Genomic DNA, 23,450 nt, shown 5'->3' on the forward strand with positions numbered 1-23,450 from the left:
TGGGAATTACTCTTCTAGATGTGAAACTTGCATAAGCGAATATTGAGAGGACTGCTTACGTAAAAAAATTTTGGTTTGGTTATAGATCGGGGGGGTGCACTTATTCTCTCTTTCTCCTTTCAAATGGTTGCAGTGCTCATTTCATGTGTTGGATTTACAAGCTGTTTTATAATTTATTTACGATTTTGTTATCATTTGCTTTTGTTGTTTAAATAGTGCTATGTTACATGTTTTGTTTAATGTTTCGTTACATTTTTTACTGTCTCTCAATAATTTTTTTTCATTTCATTCATTTTTGTTATCTGAGCGCTCCCCTCAAAATGTTTCGTTAAACTTGATTTACTTTAAAAATAACTTCTATTAATAATAAGCTAAAAGCTATCTGAGATGAGATTTTATTAACAAAGATTATAAAAATAACACACAGTAATTAAAGTAAAAATTCGCAAATAATATCGATGTTTAATAAAGCTCATTTGGAACTAAACCTAGCATTTGAAGTGGGATATTAATATTATATCACACTCACCATTCTTATTTGCGTATTTAACCAGTATTTTCTATTTTTCTTAATTTAAAATACATAACTTAAATTATACCTTAAAAACTTTCTTTGAACACATTTCAATGGAAGCTTCTGTAAATAGAAACAAGAATGTATAACGATGAAAGTTCCCATTTTAAAACATGTTGTGTGTGTTAATGTGTATTATTTGTATTTGTATATTTTGCTTATTTTCGCATGATTTGCGCTATTGCTAAATAATAATCTGTATTACAGTGGTACATTATAACGTTATATTGTCACTACAATACTTTAAAAGAGAACGAAAAAAAATTAATCTCTGAAGACTTTTACATATTATATTTTTAACACTAGCCATCAACTAAAATTATAATTTAATTTGGAATGACACCATACACCAATTTATTATAAGAGTCAAATTGACTCCCATTGTTGGTTCTAAGTAAGTCTAAAACCCAGCGGTTCTGGTGTTAATATTTAATCTCCTAAAATGCACAAAAAAATTTTTTAATAAAATAAACACCTTTATTTATTGTTTGGTAATTTTGTCTTTTTTTAACTCATCTCCAACTAACATAAGCAAATTCTTGCGTCTTACAGTGGAATGATTTCTACTGTCAAAAATGGGAAATTTAAAGTATTTTCTCGAGGTTTTTTCTTCACCTTTTTTGAAGTAAAATGTCCAAGGAATACGATAGCGAAATTCATTTTGCTATTAAATAAGATATAAGTGCTTTAAAATTCAGCTACAATTAACTTAAAAAAAATGTTTAAAATTTGAGCAACGTTTATATCAATAAAATAAACGTCAACAGTGAATATTTTCATTAAAATATGCATATAAATTTCACAATAATAACCTTTTAATATGCACAAGAAAATGTTCTTTCAATAAATTTTATTAATTATATTGTCACTTGCATATTTCCAAATTATTGAATCAACCCTTTACTTTTAGAAGGGCTATAAAATAAGCCCCACATTGCCCCGGAGCAATGAAAGTAATTTACATATTTTTTACACGTGTACTTTAATAGCAAAAACAATTAGCTGCTGCAGTTTGTTAAGTTGGCAAAAATATCAATTTGCGTAATTCATATCCAATTCAATATCCAATTCATTTTCATATTCAATTCATATCCAATTCATTTTCAAATATTCACAAAATGTTGCAGTTATTTTGGAATAACTAATTTTTAATTGTCTTAAGTAATTATAAGATAATAATTATACGTATTTTAAAATTATTTTCAATCGAGAAATATAAATAACGCCCTACTTTATCTGTTGTTTTGAATTTTTAAAAAAAATGTTTGTTTTTCTTCGAAATCAGCAGGTATATAAAACATATTTTTTACAATAGTTGTTATAGCTTCTTTTAGTGTATTATCGTAAGTTCCATTATAAAACATAAATTCGTAATCATCAACCGTAAAAACTATAAAAAACACTATCGTTATTATATTTTTTACACTTTCCTTTATTGGTGTTCTTTTTTAAAGTTAAATTTTAACCTTAAATTCGTAATTAATGAACTCGAAAACATTTAGAAACATTCACATCAATTCATTTGCATTTTTCATTGACATCTGCCATTTTAGATCCACCATTTTCTTCTTAAATTTTAACCAAAAATGTTTAATATGTCATTCAAAAACAAAAGGGTGATAAATTTCTAGTCAATTGAAGTTGATCATCTAATTTTGACGGCTATTCTGACATTCTATCCTACTGTGAGACTAACTCCAGGTAGTAACAGAAGTAACTCCATATTAAGAGGTAACTTAAGCAATCATTTTTTTGTCCTTAAGATGCATGTTTTTTAAAACATTACTACACGTAAAAATAGAGAGTTACTAAAGCAAGTAGGTCCAATCTTTACAAAAATTAGTTAAACTTTAATGTAAATTCTTCTAAGCAAGCTAATGTCTGAAATAAGTAAGTGAATTTAGTAACACCAAATGATTATTCCCCCCAAAAAATTAAATATTTTTCGTTAAATTGATTCTTATACAAATTTTTGCTTCAAAATTGCGGTTAGAAAAATTACCTAACACAGTCTATGTAATTTTTCTATATAGACTAACACAGTCTGACATGTTTGAATAGAAAAGTTCATCGTATTAAAAACATGTTTTTTTCTAATTAAGTTTAATCCAAATTTATTCTAATATTTTTGTCAAATTCTCTGTTAGTTACATGTAACATATAATCCTTTGGCAAAATTCTATAATTTAAAAATTCTTTTTTTCCAGGTAGTCGCTGTAGTATCTGTGTTTTTCATTTGTGTGTCCATAGTAACATTTTGCTTAAAGACTCATCCTAATATGCGGGTTCCGGTTATAGTGAACAGGACGATTCACCAGCCACCTAATGGTACTATACTTTGGACGTTGGATAAAACGAAAACAGAAGCACATGAAGCCTTTTATTATGTTGAAAGCGTTTGCAATGCCTGGTAATTTTTAATTTCTAAACTTTAGATTTATAGCTTCTTTTAAAGTAAGAAAAACTCCATAATAAACAGTATTAGTGTATATATATATACATTAATTGTTATTCATTTAGAAAAAAACAATTAAATTATTTACAAATAGGAAATAAATAAAATGTGCTGCCATCTGTTTATTAGAAAGAACACTGATTAAATTAGATATTAAATACTAAACTATCAAACAATTCCTGATTACATATCCTGATTACATTTTTTTCTGATTAATAAAATTTGACTAATTACTCATAATTGAATTTTTTTTTCACAAAGCACCATACTCGAAAACCGTCCTATCACAAGAATTAATTTTCATTGGTCTGTTCTAAAGAACAGAAAAACGGTAAGAACTAAGAAACAGAAAATAAATTTTCAGTACTGTCTAGTTTATAACGATTTACTTTCCGTTCTGCTTAATGCTTCAGAAGTTTTAAAATAAGAATATTTGAAACCAAATTGAAATGTCCCAAATAAACATTTCAGAAATAATTCTCATTCTATTAGAATGCTATGTTTGAAAAAATATCATAGAAATCTTTTTGTGAGATAAAAATGTTTCTAAGACATTTTATGCTGAGTGAAAACTGAATCCTTGCATATTTGTTTTATTCAAGTTTTATTTAAATACTGATAGAAACGTCTCCTCTTTTTCAGGTTTTCTTTTGAGATAGTTTGTAGGTTTTTAGTGAGCCCTAAGAAAATGGAATTCATGACAGCTCCCATCAACATCATTGATTTCATTGCCACCATGTCTTTCTACTCAGATATGCTCTTACAGAGACTTGCATCAGATCTCGAAAAAGCAGATATTTTAGATTTTTTCAGTATCATTCGAATTTTCAGGTAATTCATAGTTTTCATTACACTGTAAAAACTTCCAGATCAAATTACGATGAAATGTGCCGGAGTTCTGAGTGCCGTAACTTTTCACCGTGAAATCCATTTTTACCGGATCATGTTATGAAACGAAAATCCTGATTTTCCGTATTTTTATGGTAATAATTATCGCAGAATCAATGAATTTCTCTAATTAAATAAGTATTACTGTGAGCATTAAGGTATAATATTTTACGGTAAAAATGGGTTTTATTGTAAATTTGATTTTATGGATGATGAATTTAAAGTGCCACTATTTTATACCGTAATTTGGTTTGTATATAATAATTTTTGGACATAAAACTAATGATAGGCAATGAGTAGAAATATCAATAGCCTCTGCTTCTAAAGTAAACTAAACTCATTGGCGCGACAGCCCACAGAGGGTCCAAGGCCTACTGTGCCCATCTCAGTTTTCTTGACCTGGGGCTCTGGGGTGCTGGAACAATTGTTCCGGTTAGGTGGTCAGGAGAACGCGAAACCCCCAGTGTTTAGTTCCCAAGCATGCTTGGTACTCATTTATCGACCCACTGAATGGATGAAAGGCTGAGCCAAGGGTCGCCCGACCCGAGGATCGAACCCAGGACCTGTGGCACGGGAGCTTGAAGTGCTACCACTCAGCCAACGGGCGTCAGACTCTATTCCAGCAAGGAAAATATTTTTAAAACTCCATTAAAATTACAAATATATAAGATTTCTGTAATTAACTTTTATATAAGTTGATGCATAAATATTCTATCAATATAGCTGAATTATAATGAGGCATATGTTAAAAATGGTTGCTACACGACTATAAAATAATATTATACATTCTATACTTATTTCGTTGCTTTATTGAATTATGATTTATTATTTTTTAATCATAAGTGTTATATTTTTGAAACTATACTTTTCAAATCTATTAAAAACATTAGGTAATGCTTTCATTACTTCAAATTCATCAGATTTCTAATTGCTCCAGAAATATTCCTAAAAAGATTCAGATAAATGAATGATAAAATACTTTTGAAATAATGATGCAGCAGAATAATCACGTGGCATATTTGAGGTGTGCTTCAAATAAGTATAAATAGATTCTTGAAAAATCATATCAGAAAAATAGAGTTTCACAGTATTACCCTATTTGAGGAATAGATGTAAATAGAAGTTAATAACACCTTTTGTAATGTCTAATAAAAACTATGGTTTTAGTTTCTTAAATAGATTTAATTTTAGGATATTCCATATTCTTTCCATAAATATTAAAAAAAAGTTTTTTCAGACGTTATTTTAGATTTAATATTTTAAATCAGTAGTCTGAAGTAGCGTACTGCGAGTAACGAAACTACTGTAATGACTATACTTTTTCGTAGTTTATAGTGTAGTGTAGTGCAGTTTTTTTTAAAGTACTGTAGTAAGTAGTATAATACAAAATAAACAGTTTGAGTCTATCTCTGGTAACTACTTTTAGTGTTTGTTTAATAAGGATTCAAAATTCAAATGCTACGATTTTTTTTATCTAGTTGGTACAAATTTTCGCGAATCCGTCAATTGAGGCAATTAGAATGCTCCATTATGCTAATAAGAATGGCTCATTTCTAAGATTTAAACTAGCCATTACAAATAATTGGCAATTTATCACTTTGGCCACACTTACAAATGCAAATGTATGTACACTCACATTGATGCTATTTCAATGGAAGGGGGTCATATTCAATGGCTTTAATTTTCAATGTACATTATTTCCAAGAGAAATAAAAGAGCAATTAACATATTCGCAAATATTTGGCAATTTCTATAACATTTCTTAAATTATATTTGTTGTTGAGATAAGTATAAAAATATGACTGTTGAAAGAACAAATTTTTAAAAAAAATGGTTCAGAATAACAAACTGGCTCGTGTAAACATAAATATTTCCTAATAATTACTCATAAAATAATTACTCGTAAAAATATTTCCAAATAATTACTCATGTTAAAATAAGTCTAATTTTATTAGAGACCATTTTGACCCGGGCGTAACTTAAGTTCTCCTGTGCAGTTCGTTTTCTAAAAGTAATGAAGTAGTAACTACATTTCGAAAGTAGTTTGTCGTCAATAATTAAAGAAAAAATGTTTGTTTTAGTTTACTTCTGTTTTATTAAAGTAGTTCTAGATAACCTAAAGAATAATGGTATAATTATACAAATTTATTATATAAGTAATGTAAGTTATATACTAATTATACAAGATTTAGGTATAATTATACAAATTTATGAAATTGATGAAGACAACATTAATTACATAAATAAGAAAATTTTGAGATAAATCTGAGGTTTTTTGTAATAAATCAGACCTGATTGACACTAAATAACAAATGTTAATAACAAACTAATAACAAACATGTTAATAACACTAAATAACAAACTAAATAACATTTGACACTAAGTGACAAATAAATAAAACCCTATTTAAATATTTTGTTGTTGGTTTTTCTTATGCCACCAGCCAATACCAACAAGCCTGCAATGAGAAACCAAGCAAATTTAAGGTAGAGGTATACGTTTCTTGCTTTTCAGTGGTGCCATCTATGATCAAGAATATGATTTCAGCCACACACACGTCATAGCCCATATTACAGGGAAGACCCATTCATACTCCATTCATTCAAACATGATCGTAATTTTGGCATGACCAGAGAATAATCTATCCCCATTCAGTACCCCCATGGATACTGAATTGGAGATTGATCTGTTAAGGGAACTCATTGTTATCATGGGATAAATTTGTTATGGGAACTTGAAGGATTTTTAAGATTTAACGAACCTCCAACAGATTTAACTGGCTCCAGTCACCATTTAAACACGAGAATTGTTCGGTCGGCGTGATTTGAACTCACGATTCCGAGCCCAACATCCAAACTACCTTGACCATACATTTTCTTTCTCTAATGACGTAGAAAATATTCAGCCTTAACTCAAAACAGCATACGTAAGTTATTCAGAAAGTATTAAAACCAGATCACATATAAGCCCTAAATACAAAAGTGGTATTGATGAAACACAATGGATATGCTCATATATTTGATAGGAACCAAATACTTTCCACGTGGCTAACAAGTCCTCATTTGGAGCAAAAACTTCTTCAGAAATTCCAAACCTCGCCATGGCTCTTTTAAAAGCGTTTAAGAATAATGATAGGAGAATGATGAGACTGCACAAGGAAAAGAAAAAGAACAAACATAACCAGCAAATGCTTTTTAGCTTTATCCACCGTGAAATGGGAAGCAAGAGAAATTTCTCAACTACGTGACCTGTTAACACAAGGGAAAAAATATTTAGCGACTAACTTTATCTTATGTCAAGCTAAAATCGATCTTAACTTCCTTTTTTCTTATGTTTTTGGTACTCGAGAATCTTAAATTTGCACATTGTTTTGAATGTATAAATACATAATACCTACAATGAAAATGCATTGACCCATAAAACTATCTGCAAATGTTTCTTTATTAGTTTCATTGACAAAATGTTATCTTCTGATGATTTACTGGTTCTATTAATCTAATTATAATTACATTTATCTGTTCTAATGCTAGTTATTGTTACAATAAAATTACATATTTAAAATAATATTTACTGTTTCTTTAATAATTTCATTTTCAGTAGGCATTGCATTTTTGTTTTATTAGATTCAGGTTTTTAATGTTACTTACTTTTTTTTAAAATTCGTTGCAAGTCAAATAAATTTTCGTATAATATGATATTTTAAAAATTAATTGCCTCTTTTATTTGCTACGATTTATTTGTCAGTTACAGAGAAAGTTTTGTAAATGTAGAACATACCAAATTTCGTGTTCATAACAGCTAGAACTAATTGAAAAACTTTCTTAGAAAAAGAAATGAAAGAAAGGATAGGAAAAAGAAAGTGTTTTTAGTTTTCTTCTATTAAGTTGATATCTATTTTCTCGTAAATGCGTTATATTTCACCAATTTAGATTAAATCAAGAGAAATAGAATTTATATTTTTTTTACAAAACAACGTAAAAAACAATATTTATAAAAATATTTCGTTGAAAAATGTTTAAACAGAAAATACACTTACATTATACATAGAAAACATGTCGTTGGCTCCTTTTTATTAAAAGGCAATAAATTAAAGAGTTAATAATTACTTTTTCACAATGCAAGTCCTACACGAATGCTATTGATTAGTCCTTGATCAGTAGAAAATTTAAACACTTTAAAAATATTTATATCATTACTAAAAGAAATAACAAATAATAGATATTTCTCAGAGACTTTATTGTTAAAAGTCCACGTTTATAATTTAATTAATAAACGAAACTAACAAAATTCTATTCGCAAATACAATAATATTAACTATTTACATACTGTTAAACGCTTAATTGAATTTATAGAAAATTGAAAAAGTTATTAAGTGTGCAAATATGAATAAATTCGTTTTGAGAAATTCCAGTTAAGAATTGCTCAGACATTGATTGTTCTTCAGACATTTTAAAGTAAAAGTGCTGCAATTTTTCTATTTTCCGAGTTTCAATATATACTTTAAAACCATTGCTCTTGAAAATTACTAGCGTCAAACTATGTTAAGAAGAAAAATTGTTTTTCAAAAGTTTAAAGCGCAATGTTTGGTTTGCAATATTGTACAAACACAAAATGCAAATTGAATGCGATCGTGCAAATGATTTCAAAATTTTTAAAATTGGAATTGCTTTGGTCTTGCTGTCCGCTTTAACAAAGTAGAGAGCAATTTAATGTATCAAAAATTGTCCCTAGGCGTCTGAAAATAAACGGCTATTTACATATCAATTAATGTAAAAAGGAAGATGATGGCTAAGGCTACGTTATATTGAGGGAAACAGATTTTCATTCCAGCATAGTTATAAAATTATAAAAATTTGGTAGATGGTTCTGATGACACTGCATTTCAAACCATTCTAACTAAAATATATAAATTGGTGTCAGTTAATTCTGTCCTTAGACTGGGCTACATTGTTGCTAAATACAATGCAATTTTGTAAACATTGTTTCAATATTTAAAGCTTTTCTGAGTCATCAGTTCCATTTGTTTTCAGAGTATAAAATTAGTTTTATAATGTGGTTCCTTAAGCAGCTACATTGTTGCTAAATACAATGCAATTTTGTAAACATTGTTTCAACATTTAAAGCTTTTCCGAGTCATCAATTCCATTTGTTTTCAGACTATAAAATTAATTTTAGAACTTTAAAATAATGTGGTTCCTTAAGCAGCTACATTGTTGCTAAATACAATGCAATTTTGTAAACATTGTTTCAACATTTAAAGCTTTTCTGAGTCATCAATTCCATTTGTTTTCAGACTATGAAATTAATTTTAAAACTTTAAAATAATGTGGCTCTTTAAGCAGTATGCAATAATCCGTTCATTTTTTTTTCTTTCTTTTTTTCTTTGTTTTTTTTTTTAAATCATCGTTTATTTTTAAAACATCTATAATTGCCAGTTTTATTCTTAAATTTTGAAACTTCCAGAACAATAAAAAATTTCAGGAGATAACTGATATTAAATTATTTGACAAAAAAACAATTTATAGCTGGTTTTAAGGAATTGTTTTCTTTGTTTAAGTAGGTAGCATATTACAACTTCGTTACCATTTTAATGAAAATTAGCATGCCGTGGTAAAAAGTACCAATAGTTGAAAAACATTATAAACTTTAAACTTATCACAAATAACATTTTGAACTATTCAATTTCTGATATAACGGAAACTTCCCCAACAATATTTTTCTCATCAACAACAGTTGGTAATTAATACGTGAAATATCAAAGATAAACCATAAAAGTTATGATATGGTGCTTAAAATACCGCTACAAATAGTAATAAACTCCCAGCATTTTTAAGTAATTGCTCGTAAAACACACCGCTTAAGAAGCTTTACGTTACTGCACTACGAAATAAAGCGCACTTAATAAACATAAAAAGATCGCAATAAATCTACTTGCCTAAAGGGCATTACCATTAAATTAAACTGTTAAAAAATATAATGTAATTTCTTAAAATGAATATGTTCGTTTTTTTTTTAAATTTTCTAAACAGTTTTTTGTTGCTCAGGTTATTTTCCTAACTTGACTTTATCTTTATTTTGAATAATACTCATTAAAATGAATAATGAATATTAATAAATTAAATCAGAAGCCTATAGAAATCACGAGCATTCACTAGAACTCTACAATGCATTGTTATGCACATATTCATCACTTTTTTTCTATCCTTAAAAATCACGCATACTCCTCAATACTCATTCATTAAGTTAATTTCGTTCATAAAAATTTAACTTAAAAACACCTTTTACGCTTAGGAGAAAATTATATTTGTTCGAAATACTAATTTAATAGTACATTAATTCTACAGGTTGTTTTTGTATCATAAAAGAAAATCTCACAATTTCTGGGTTAAAAAATTAACTTAAAATAAGTACTATACAAAAAAAAAATTTTAAAATAAAAAAGAGCTGAAAGAAAGCTTTCAATTAAAGGGTTTTCTAACCCAATTTAAAAATAGATGCTATTTCTGAAAAGCTAAACATTCTACTTTCAAGTTTTTTTTAGAATTTTTTTTTAATCTTGTTATGGTGTATACAAATTAGTTTTTTTTTAATTTATTCAAAATCAGGTAATAATATGTATATACGATTGAAGTCCATTTTTGTCACCTGTAAAGCAGTTTTTCTGAGAAACTAATGAATTGAATTTTAAAATAAAGGTGTTTCCGGAGAAAATAATTAATTATCGTCGTAAGTATTTTTTAAAAAGCATCATTTTTGTATCCTCAGTTTAAAAGTCCTGTCACATTTTGTTTTTTAAAATAGCGATTCTTTTCGAAATTTTAATAAATAGGGATTTATTTTAAAGTAAAGGATTTCATAAAATATGATTATTCTAAAATGGAACAATTATTTTTGCAAACAATAATCTCAATTTTTGACTATCAATATCATTTGAACAAAACATGACACATTAGACGATAACAGGTGTAGCAGTCTTTCGTAATATTCTTCAATTACATGAAACACGCATTATCGATTAATTGTTTCAATCCCATTCTTATCGGAATGCAGTAAAATCCCGATTGTCCCGGAATTGATTATGCACGATCATGTATTAGTCATTTAGAGATAGGACAAAGATTTCTGCAGTATATTCAATTCATAAAAACATCTATGAATACAATCTAAAATTATTTTTCTTGTTTTTACCTTTTAGAGATTTTACGGGTTATCCACAGTTTTTTTTTTGTCACACAATCCCATGAATAAACTGTAGTATTCTTATGTTTCCCCACACCTGCAAGTAATTCTGCCCATTTTCTATCTGAAACATTAAATATAGAATTTAGCTATGGATATTTCTTTACAAGCAACAATGGAGAGCTTGGAAAAATAAAATGAGTGATAAAACGTTCAAGAGAGTGTTTTTGGAGAAAACAATACATCTATTTTCATGAAGATAGTAAGTTATTTAAGTATTTCATGTGAATGCCTGTTAAATCCGAGAAGTACCCGTTTTTGCGAATTTTCGAATATATTTTTGTGAAATATTTCATTCTTCGGAGAGAAAGAAACAGATAGTCATTATATTGTCCCATACGATCGTCAAGGATTAAAAGCAGTAAATATTCTTAATTGTTTTCATAATTATTAAAATTTATCAGAAAAGTTCCTTAAACTTTATTTTGCATCAGAGCTCTTATATGAAAAATTTTGTACGAGTGAAGAATTAACCAGCACTGATAAAATCTCAAGAATAACACTGTAAAACAAATATAAGCACTGAGTAGAACATTTCGATGTAAATAAGTGATTCTGAATAAGCCAAAAGTGCTTGATTCATACATCAAAACCAAAATGGTTCATCACATACTGTAGCTGTATGAACAAAATTGTCCATTTTCCAGTGGATTCTCGGATATCTTGCTAATGTATCTGCAGCTTCAAAACTTCGAGAAGGAAGATAAGGCTCTTGTCTCTAAAAATATCACTAAAATTGACAAAATGTTTGTCAAGTTGGTCAAACTATCAATGACAGCGCCTTTCCTTTGAATGTAAGTCGTTAGTGTGTGTAATTACTAAGCATAAAGTGGCTGGGCTAAACTCAACATATTGAACAATGTATCATGTTCAAAAAAAAGTGGGGGAGAGTGGGGTCAATTGTAACAGGGTACGATTGTAACAGAGCAAAAATTTCGAGTGTCGGGTTCTAGATTTGGTTCCTAGGTGGTACACAAGGTGTATTTAATAAATCTACATGTACACCCCTGCTGGCAACCATTTTTATGTACTTTTGAAAGAGTTACATCGCAAAAGATATTTTCACGCAACGTAAGTACTTTTTTTGGTATTAGAATATTATATTGTAACAAAGTAATTTTGTTTAAACAAATAAAAATTATTAACCGAATATGTAAGAGGACACCTTAATTAACATTTCAATAAAAAAANTCCTATCCACCAATTTTCGTTTCAATCGGACAACTCCTTCTTGGTGCGTCGATTTTTTCGTTATAGACGAAATAAATTTTATAGAAAGAAAAAAATAATTGAAGCTAGAAACGTTTTCTTCAACGGAAGTATCACATTTCTGTTCAACAGAAAAACTTACATTGGTACTAGATGCTGTCACCTCACTAATTTCAGGTCGTGATTTTTTCTCAAAGTAATTAAAAATTGTTAAATTCTTGCTTTCAGACATCCTAAAGATCCAAGAACAGCAAAAATATATACATATATATTGGCACAGAAATATCCACTAAGCTACGATCTCAGTTTCGAGCTGGAATGAATAACTTCAACGAGCACAGAGTCTCCAAAACAAAACAGATTTAGAAACAAGGTCCGAAGGACAAGCGGCAGAGATAACTCTTAGTCTGACTAAAATCGAAAATAAATGTAACCCCCTTTCATATAATTTTTTTTAACCGCATCTACAAAATTCTCGAATTGTCTCAAAGACGACAGAACGTCTAGGATTCCAGACCTCGCGAATGCCAGCCAGTCTCGAAAACTATCGCGACTGGCTGGTCAGAAAGGAACCAGAGATCGGGGCTCGCCCGTAACAGTATCACGTGAATTTGGTTTCAAAAATACAACCCTATTATAGTAAATGTTTTATCAGTATTGTGAGAAATACCGTGAGAAAAAAAAAGTAGGCATAAGGTAAATAAAAATATATAGTCTTAAAAAATAATAACCCGCATAATTTCTACTAAAATTTTTATTTTTGTCTGTATTATTTTGTAAATTCACTTTGTCTGAGCTCAGGGGGGGGGTTAAACCCCTAAACCCCCCCCCTTGCGTACGCCCCTGTACTCATCATCGATTAATTGTTTCAATCCCATTCTTATCGGAATGCAATAAAATCCCGATTGTCCCCGAATGGATTATCCTCGATCATGTCTTAGTCATTTAGAGATAGGACAAAGATTTCTGTTGTATATTCAAATTATAAAAACATCTATGAATACGATATGAAATTATTTTTCTTGTTTTTACCTTACTATTAAAGATTTTACGGGTTATTCACTATTTTTTTTTGTCACACAATCCCATGAATAAACTGTAGTCTTCGTATGTTTTCCCACCCCTGTAAATGCAAGTAATTCTTTATATTTTCTATCTGAAACATTAAATAAAGAATTTTTAATGTATAGCTATAGATATTTCTTTGCAAACAACAATGGAGAGCTTTCGAAAATAAAATCAGTGATAAAAGTGTTTTCAAGAGATAGTTTTTAGAGAAAACAATACAGCTATTTTCATGAAGATAGTAAGTTACTTAGGTGTTTCGTGTGAATGCCTGTTAAATCCGAGAAGTACCCGTTTTTGCGAATTTTTGAATATATTTTGGCGAAACATTTCATTCTTCGGAAGAAAAAAAAGCAGATAGCCATTATATTGTCCCATACGATCTTCAAGGATTAAAAGCAATAAATATTCTTAATTATTTTCATAATTATTAAAATTTATCAGAAAAGTTCCTTAAACTTTATTTTGCATCATAGCTCTTTTATGAAAATTTGGTATGAGTGAAGGATTAACCAGTACTGATAAAAACTCAAGAATAACATTGGAGAACAAGTATAAGCACTGAGTAGAACATTTCGATGTAAATAAGTGAATCTGTATAAGCCAAAAGTGCTGGATTCATACATCAAATTCAAAATGGTCCATCACATACTGTTTTTGTATGAACAAATTTGTCCAGCTTCCAGTGAATTCTCGGATAGCTTGCTTCCTAACGTATAAGCAACCTCAAAACTTCGAGAAGGAAGATAAGGCTCTTGTCTCCAAAAACATCACTAAGATCGCCAAAATGTTTGCCTCAAACTATCAATGACAGCGCTTTTCCTTTGTATGTAAGTTGTCAGTGTGTGTAATTACTCAGCATAAAGTGGCTAGGCAAAAATCTGCATGTTGAACAATGTATCATGTCCAAAAAAAAGTTATCCCAGTATTTTTAATAACTCCTCAATCTTCTAGGCTTTTCAAACTGACTCGGCACTCTCGCGGACTCAAGATCCTCATCCACACTTTCCAGGCGAGTGCCAAAGAACTCTTCCTGCTCGTCTTCTTCCTCGTTCTGGGTATTGTCATCTTTGCCTCTCTCGTCTACTACGCCGAAAGGCTTCAGGCCAATCCTAACAACGATTTCACCAGCATACCAGAGGGACTATGGTGGGCCATCGTCACCATGACCACAGTGGGATACGGGGATATGGTGCCTAGGACATACGTGGGCATGTTGGTGGGTGCATTGTGTGCCCTTGCCGGCGTGCTTACCATCGCCCTCCCTGTACCAGTAATAGTGTCTAATTTCACGATGTTCTATTCGCACACTCAGGCTCGTGAAAAACTGCCCAAGCAGAGAAGAAGAGTCCTGCCCGTAGAGCAAGTGAGGGTGAGGCCCCTGAGGCCCGGAGGCGCTGCCGGGGGTGGACTCCATCACAGAAGAATGAATGCCATTAAACATCACCATCCTGCTGCACTCAAGGATTACAGTAACAAAACAGGTAAGCATAAATCGCTATCTTCTATTTCAATACCATAAGCATTACAGTATTACCTCAATATCTTATCTTGATCGAACCAGAAAAAATTATCTACTGACTACTAAATTTAATTAATAAAATTATCTATTGACTACTGAAACTAAATTATTTATATCGTCATACTGAATACTCTATTCCAAACATACAACTTCCCTTCAAAATAGGATAAAATATTATGTTATTATGGTTTAATAAACATCCTCAAATGTAAAGCATTAGATGCGGTTTGTAACCATTTTTGTCTTATTGATTAGCATTTGGTAAAACTGGAATATTTTGCTGTAAAGTAACAAAAATGGTTATAAACTTCAAATCAGAATCTCTAGGGTTAAAATATTTTGGATATTAGATTTGGATTATTAGACTAGATTTGGATATAATTTAGAAATAGAAAGGTTCTAAATCATTACGTATCTTGAAGTATTTTAGGAATTACAGTTTATATAATTAATTTAGAATATATAATACCACAACCCATAACCAAAGTACACTTAACCTCCAATGTGCAAAAATAAGTAATGAAATGAAATAAAATTTATAAAATTAGTGTTTTTAGAGGAATTAAAATTCTAATTTTTTAAAATTCGAAGCAAACAATATAGTACGTATTACTTTTAAAACATTGTTAGGGAAGTATATTATCAATTCATTCAAAGAAAAATTAATTACAAAGATATAATACTGGAGTTTTTTTTTTCTTTCGAGGTGTGACAAAAAAGCAATTATTATGTCCTTTACAGCCAACTTTCGAAACAGAGATTTTAAAATTTTCAATTTGTTTCATTTATTGTTTTCTTCTTTTTAGTTCGTTTCATGTCGAAAAGAGATCAAAGTTTCAATCGGTAATGAAACGGAAATAAATCTTTTTGTAACATGTAAGAAAATATATTTTTTCCCTTAACTGTTGCCAGTCACAAGTTCCAAATGAGATGTGAGCAGAAAGAAAGAATGATTATAAATTTTTTTGACAGTAAAATAGAAATAAAATTCGCTTGTACGGATTAGAAAAGGAGTGACATTTGTAATTTATCATTCACAGAACTTTTCATTAAGATTTCGGTCTAATTAGTAAATATCAATCAATGCTTGAAGTTTTCCATAGAAAAATTTTGAAGTAGTTTGTAAATACCGTCAAGAATATATAACTTATTTAGCATTCAACACTGAAACAATTTTTGATAAACGACAATCTTAACATATTTTTATGATTTAATATACGTAAAAATGAAACTAAATATAAATTTTGTAAATAATTAGAAAAAAAATATTTTTTATTAAATGATGAATTAAAGATAATAGAACTGCGAACATTTAAACCTTTCCCTGCGGTGCCAACAAACAGTGACAAAAAACTGCAAAATCTTAGTAAAATATAATTTAGATTATTAGATGAGAGTTTAGGATCTTTATAAAATTAAATATTGCAGAGAAATATTCACAAAAATAGAAATAGAATCGAAACTTCATTTGTGACTTTCAGTAAGTTTGACAACTATCATCTATTACTAAAATTGCTGTAAACTAAAGTTATATTTGATGCACATTTAAAAACAAAACAGTTTTGAAAACTAGAAGAAATGGATATTATTGTAAGACAATAAAACAAAAACGTGATTTTTTTTTGTTGAAATACTCGTTTTTAAGGTAGTAGGATTCCTTAATTCCTATTGGTTATAAATTCTGATGGTAGCAGTTAAGAAACCATTTAAACAGCATTGTAATCAGACATAGAACTTCAGAAATATTTTGATCACTTTGGCTGGTCGAAATTTCCATCAGCGATCATTTATATAAGACAATAATATAACAATAACAGCTTTTAGGTAAAAATAAAACATTATGTTGAATCCTAGTTGGTGATTGCTAGGTATGGTATAATAGTGTGGTCATATTACTGACCCTGACCAGGCCGTACTGCTAGTTAACATAAAATATTTTATCTTTTGAGAAGTACAGGTAATATATTCAGTAGTTTTGATGTATAAGAGCTAAATAATATAATTTATAATAATAATAAATGCAATACAACAATTTAAAATTCAATATAATTAATTTAGTTCAAATCATTATTTTTTTAAATCGAAGCATTTTGCTACCATGATCGAAGATCATGGTAGCAAAATTAGCTTTCGCTAAAATCAATCAAAGTTATATTTTAAACATAAAAAATATGTTACATGTTAAAGAGTAGATGCGAAATAAAATAATTTACTTCTTGAATAAAACACGTGCTGGACTTGAATCTCTTTCAGAAAGTATAATGGTAGTTAAATTTCATGATTCTCTAAGATGAAATTAGAAGATCCATTCATGGAGGAAGAAAGAAAAGTTTTTCTTAACAATGCCTCTTTACCGCAAACCTAAAATAAAAACTCCTTCAGACATTCCTCTGGACCTGTGGCGGAGACTATGGTAACGAAGAATGATTATTTCAAGTTTATTGAATGACTATTTCAATGACTATTCAAGATAAAATGTATGAGGTTTAGATAATCACAAAGAGGTCGAAAATTTGATCGACTTCAAAATGACGATAAATTCTGCTTGTGTCAGTTAAAAAATGTTTGAAACTTGCATTGCTGTCGTAATTGGAGTTATATTTAAAATTTGAGCTTTGTAACCAATCGGAAAGCAGTGGAGCCTTCGATTTCCAGATTAAATCGTTGCACATACAAAATCGAGTTTAAAAGAATGTAGTAATATTATTACAATAAATAAATAATTCTTGTTTTGGGCATTTTTAAGAATGTTCTGCTACGAATAAATATGAATTTTGAAATTACTTAGATACATATTTCAAAGATGTCTCTCATATTATCAGAAAAACTGAAATAATATGACATATATCTTTAGATTTTAAAAAAAATGGTTTTTCTGTTTCGTGCATTCTCAAAGGGCAAAGAATCAGATGACAAGATCATTAAATAAGAAAAAAAGATTATTTAGATATTCTCTCTCATCAACATAAAATTAATAAAAAATTTTATCGGTGTTTATACATTTCTTTATCTTTTGCTTATATGTAATATTTATTCGCGAGTGTTATTCAGTAATATTTGTTTATAACCCCTTCTCTGTTATTCCCGTTATTCCCCGTAATTGTTACATTTATGATTTTTTTTTATAACTCAAACTTAAACACTTAAAATTAAAAGTGTTAACCTCACACTATACAGTAATAACGTGATATTACTTTATTGTACAAAATTTTACTATGAAGATATTTATCTTAAGTTATGCCTTTATTAAATGATAAAAAATTTATTTACTTTCATAATAATTTTAATGCAATTTTGCTTGCATTAAATTAAAGTAATAAGATTCAAATTGTAAATTAATTTAAAATTGTAAGGCTATATTAAAAATTAACTTTTCTAACTGTCGCTAGGAAGGTTTTCTTGTATAATTATAATTGTGTCCAAGCATTTAATTTAAAAGAATAGTTTAGCAAATTTATGTTGAAAACTGTAATTGTAAAATTAGAAAAAATAAAATAAATAAGAAATAAAAATTTAAAAAAACAACAACAGATATTGGAATAATTTTTCAAACAGCACATTTAACATCCTTTCAATAGCGCCTTTGACGCCCCTGTCGACACGAAACAAGAATAATTTTATGAAGAAATTGTGGGGGTTGATAAGCGACGCAAACAAGAGGTGAATTCCTTTAGGGCTACCATACAGATCACCATAATTTATAAAATATGAATATTTAAAAAAGACTTGAAGTTTTTGTTATAAAAAAGTGTGTCACATCAAATGTAATACTATCTAATTGCCCAGCAATTTACCCCTTTTGAGGAAGTGCTGTAAATAAAAGGGTTGCTGCTGGATTAAGAACGTAGCAAGCAGTGAGTGATTACTCGGCGTAAACGTTCCCCTCAGACGGGAAGATCTCCCTTATAAATCCTAATTAACCATCTTATACGTTCTTTTCTCATTGAATCTTTAATGCAGTAAGTGCCATAAAGTCCAATAAATGTCCTGGATAAATCACTTCTTAGTGCATAGGGATATTACAAAGAGCACTCGCCTCAATCTCCAGGGGATCACGGTGACACGCCTGTTATGTATTTATACTTATGATTGGAACTGATACCAGGACATTTCACTTAAGTGTCCTGCGAATGACCGTATTTTTGTTTGTAAAAAGTACCTTAAATATATGCTGGATGACAAAAAAAATACGATTCTTTTCTTTAGATGCACAGTGCGCCAAAAGAAAACGTACCACCTTGAATAACTTTTGATTAAATGATCGGATATTCACGCTGAAACTCAATCTTAATGGCTAGCAGGGGACCTCAAATAAGCAAATTAATAAGTTTAGACGATATTTTAAGACTCGAAATAAGACACAAAAACGTACTGTCACTGAATAAATTATATTTCTTTTACGGATTTGGATTTCTGACCCTCAAAATATAGGGGGTAGCCTCAATCTGGGAAATATGGTCTCTACAGTTAGGTCAGGAAAGTGCTCCAAGGTTTTAGCCACTTAATATTACTTGGCACAATTATACCAATGAGGTGAATCCGTGTTTGAATCTTGGCAACATACAGACGACAATACTGACATAGTTATTTTATAAAGGCTTTTTTGTCGTTAAAATTCTTAAAAAAATTGTTAAAATAAAATAGATTATTTGCTAAAATAACAAAGTTTATTCGTAAAAATAACAGTGCTTATCTATTAAACAGGGGTCCAATTTCAAATAACATTTTTTTCTAGAAATAAACGGTTTTATTCTGCAACCTTAGCTGACAGTTTTTTTTTCTGTAAATTTAAAAGATGTATTTTACAGTATATCTTAAAACTTGTTTGCCCCATTTAGTAGAAATTTTTCTTTTTCCATGTACATTTAAAGTATAGACTACACACAGAATAATCAGACTATTATCTTTGTTTTGATTTTAAAGACATATTTTTTAAAAATTGTATATTTTATTTTTTTAAGATATTTGTTACAAATTACTTAAATATTATCATTTTGTCTAAATTATCTATACTTATGCCCATTATTAACAAGCACTATTGAAGAAATAAGGAAATATTTTTTAACAAAATAATGTGTCATATTTAATAGAGTTTTGACAATTTTCACCCTATTCCCACAATTTAAACATGCGAAATTAATTTATAATGATCAATATATGTTTTAGTATATAATATATGCAGTTAATTATTTCAAAATTCCATCTCATAACGTATTCGGATACCCCAAGTGTAGATTCAGATTGATTTTTCTCTTGAAATTTGCCAAACATGAACTTAATTAAAACTGATAAACAAAATATAATACATTCCGGATAAAAGTTCATTTTGTAAAGCTAACAACCCATGTAGTTACCCCAAACTCAGAGAATAATCGATGGTAGAAACTCTTAAGTGTTTGCCTAAGTGCCTTCTGATGTACAAAGAAGTCCTGGAGTTGATTGTTAAGTGATAATTTTTCCTTGAGTGTCATATTATGCGAATCTCGCTATAATCCTTCAGAATTCTTCAGTGAAGAATAGCCTTATTATATTTTGAAAAGTTAATTACTTTTCTCTTTGTACAGGATAACTTTGTTGTAGATAGATGTCTTGGAATATTGCAACAGTGAAAAAAAATACAAAATTAAATGTTTAGATTTATGTTTGCGTCAGGTATTAAAAAGAAAACTTTTTTAATTTATAGAAATATGTTTAAAAGAATAGCTATAACATTTAAGAGCTATGCATGAATGTTATCACAAATAGTTAAACTTCACGTGATTTCGTGACGAACTGATTCTCAAAATTATCGAAAGTGAAAATTTTATTTCTGACAGTGTAATAAGTTTGCGTAAACGTATTGTAGCTCCCACAGAATAGAAATGACAAGGAAAATGTTCTGGTCTGTAGAATTGCAGACATATCCATCACTTTAACTACTGATTGATCCTTAATATTTTAGGCTAATACTGAGAGCTGTAATTTTCATCCTATTTGTTACCTTCCGTATATCTATCTTCTTTGTCAAGTGCTAATGTTCGATTATTTCTTTCCTGCAATATTATAAGTATGCCCAATTTAGCTGTCGTGGTAAGTGATTTACACATTATTTAGTGTAACCACTTTTAATGAAATATAAAACAGATATTTAGATTATGAAAGATATATAAAACTTAATCCAAACCCAATTGTCGTCTTTTTATTTAGATGAAATGTGTCATGATTTCTTGAATATTTCTATATTTCCTTTTTTTTTAAAAAAAACGGCAATATTAATAACTTTATACAATGCGTCACGGCATCTGACTTTAATATAATAACATAAGTCTATCGAAGCAACGAAAATAAATAGGCCATAGAAACTTGTTTAAATTTAAAATACATACGAAATGGTTAGCTTATTGAAATCTGTAAAAGGATAAATCTAAATGTATCTACCTACTGCGAAATTACAGTACTTAACTTACAGTATTTAAATACGCGCTGATAGACAGCCAGCGAGTGCTTTTAAAAGTTTCTGAATTAAGAATGTTTCGGGAATTAACTTTTGTTATTCCACAGATTGCAAACAAATTTGCTTTTATATAAGCAATGGGAATTTATGTACACAGAAAATTTCCCCATTTACCAACATTCTTCACACTCAACGTGGATTGCATGTTTTAGCATACTTGTGTATTTAAAATATTGATTAATTGAAACGGATAACTGTTTTAAAACTTGTACAAAAGGAGTCAAAACACGTCAATTATGAATTTAACTACAGTAGTTAATAACAATAATTAAATGAAGCAGTGAAAAATGCAATCAAATCAAGTAAAATTTTAGATTTCAAAACTGTAGGAAAAGATAAAAATAAGGACTATATTTCATACGACGATAAAGATACTTTTTTTCAAGTTAAAAAATAATGAATAAGAAATCTATAGAAGAAAAAAATTCCAGAAACAACGACGCAAGACTTAAACAAGAGGTTTATATCCAAAGATGTTTTCCAACGAGATTTGGATTCTTGTCATATTTTTTTAATAGATACTTTATCAAAATAAAAGAGAAAAAAAAAGCTAGTTTTGAAATGATCATTAAAGTCTACTTTTCTTAGTCCCTTATACAATCCATGAGTATCGAAGCAAAAGCTTAAAAAATAAGTTCTCGAGCAAAAAAAATTTATGATATAGTGAAAAAGAAATTGTCGAAAACTATAAGCTTTGTAAAATCTATGCTAGGTGATATGGTTCTGACTCTGATTGTAATATATTAAATAATAATTAGTCACAAAATATAATTATAATACTGATAATCTGAATTCTTATATTCGTGTGTTTGATTAAATTTGTTAGATAATGTAAAATACTTTCATATTGTCACAAACTTGAGAGTAACAAACTTAAAATAAACACAAATAGATTTTAACATTTTATTTCAAGTCAAAACGTAAAGCACAAAAGAGATTCATTAAATTCGAAACAACTATTTGAAACGTTTACATGTAAGTTAATTAATGTAAAATTTATAATGCAGAGTTCTAAAAAAATAACAATAAATTTAGAAAAAACTGTACTTAATTTATTTTTATAAAACCATAAGTGGAACACACGAAGAACAAATTTCGTATTACATACAAGAAAAAAAAATTTGAATTGTATACGCAAAAAAATACGGTCTTATGATTCAGTGTGATTTTATCTTTCCTTAGAGGAGAAAATTTTTTAATGCAGTGAAAAATCTTAATGAGAAACTATAAATAAACTAATCTCATATCAAACATAATTTTTCCATACTTTACATTGATAGTTTCTCATAACAAGAATGTTGGTATAGGGTACAGAATAATTGTCTAGTCATGAAAATATGTAAAAATTACGTGCTTTGGATGAATCCCGCTTTTTATATAGAGATTCTGAAAGGTAATTTGCTGTAAGAATATTCTTAACGTCATTCCAGCTGGAAAATTTCGTGATTTAAATTTGTTCAAGAACATGATGCTATTTAGACTATAAGGGAATTTTTGGGGTTTTCTTAATGAGTATATTTCAAAATTACTCATTAAGAAACCCAGTAACTACTTCAGATAGTGACCTTTAAACTGGAATCTGAAAAATCAGCCCTTTGTAAAAGAATGATTTTCTGCGTCTCAAAATTAAAAAGAAATATCTATTTTAATCTTATTTAATGTAGAAATATTCCTGTGAGGCATTCGGTAAGGATTCGATAAATGCATATAAACATTAAAAGTAAGATTAGAAATGCATTAAAAAAAATTTTATACTCCATTGTCTAAAAATGTATTTAATTACTGTTTTTGTGCCATCTGATATTTCTCTTCTGCTAACAATAAACATAATTAGATAATTGCATTCACATGGATTTAAATTAATCCTTTTCGGGAGTTATTAATTAACAATGACAAAAATACTCCTTCATGAAATTCATAGAGATAGGGAATTTTATAAGTTCTTAAACTTTAAGCCTTCTTTTGTGTAATTTTTATAATTGAACGAAAATATCTTTGATTTAAT

At 28.8% G+C, this 23,450-nt stretch overlaps 1 protein-coding gene across 4 annotated transcripts in view; it reads left to right on the forward strand.

Moving 5' to 3' along the window:
• The window catches only part of LOC107436947 (potassium voltage-gated channel protein Shaw), a 279,381-nt gene that overhangs the window by 248,339 nt on the left and 7,592 nt on the right, over positions 1–23,450 (forward strand). For all 4 annotated transcript variants that reach the window (XR_011636124.1, XR_006226018.2, XM_071177434.1 and 1 more), the window contains 3 exons: positions 2,782–2,984; positions 3,672–3,860; positions 14,385–14,914. Coding sequence is in view for 2 of the 4 variants with exons in the window: in XM_071177434.1 (XP_071033535.1) it covers positions 2,782–2,984; positions 3,672–3,860; positions 14,385–14,914 (922 nt within the window). In the remaining 2 variants the exon portion in view is untranslated. The remainder of the gene's footprint in view (positions 1–2,781; positions 2,985–3,671; positions 3,861–14,384; positions 14,915–23,450) is intronic.

This window comes from Parasteatoda tepidariorum, chromosome 2, assembly GCF_043381705.1.
Source record: "Parasteatoda tepidariorum isolate YZ-2023 chromosome 2, CAS_Ptep_4.0, whole genome shotgun sequence".
Taxonomy (NCBI): domain Eukaryota; kingdom Metazoa; phylum Arthropoda; class Arachnida; order Araneae; family Theridiidae; genus Parasteatoda; species Parasteatoda tepidariorum.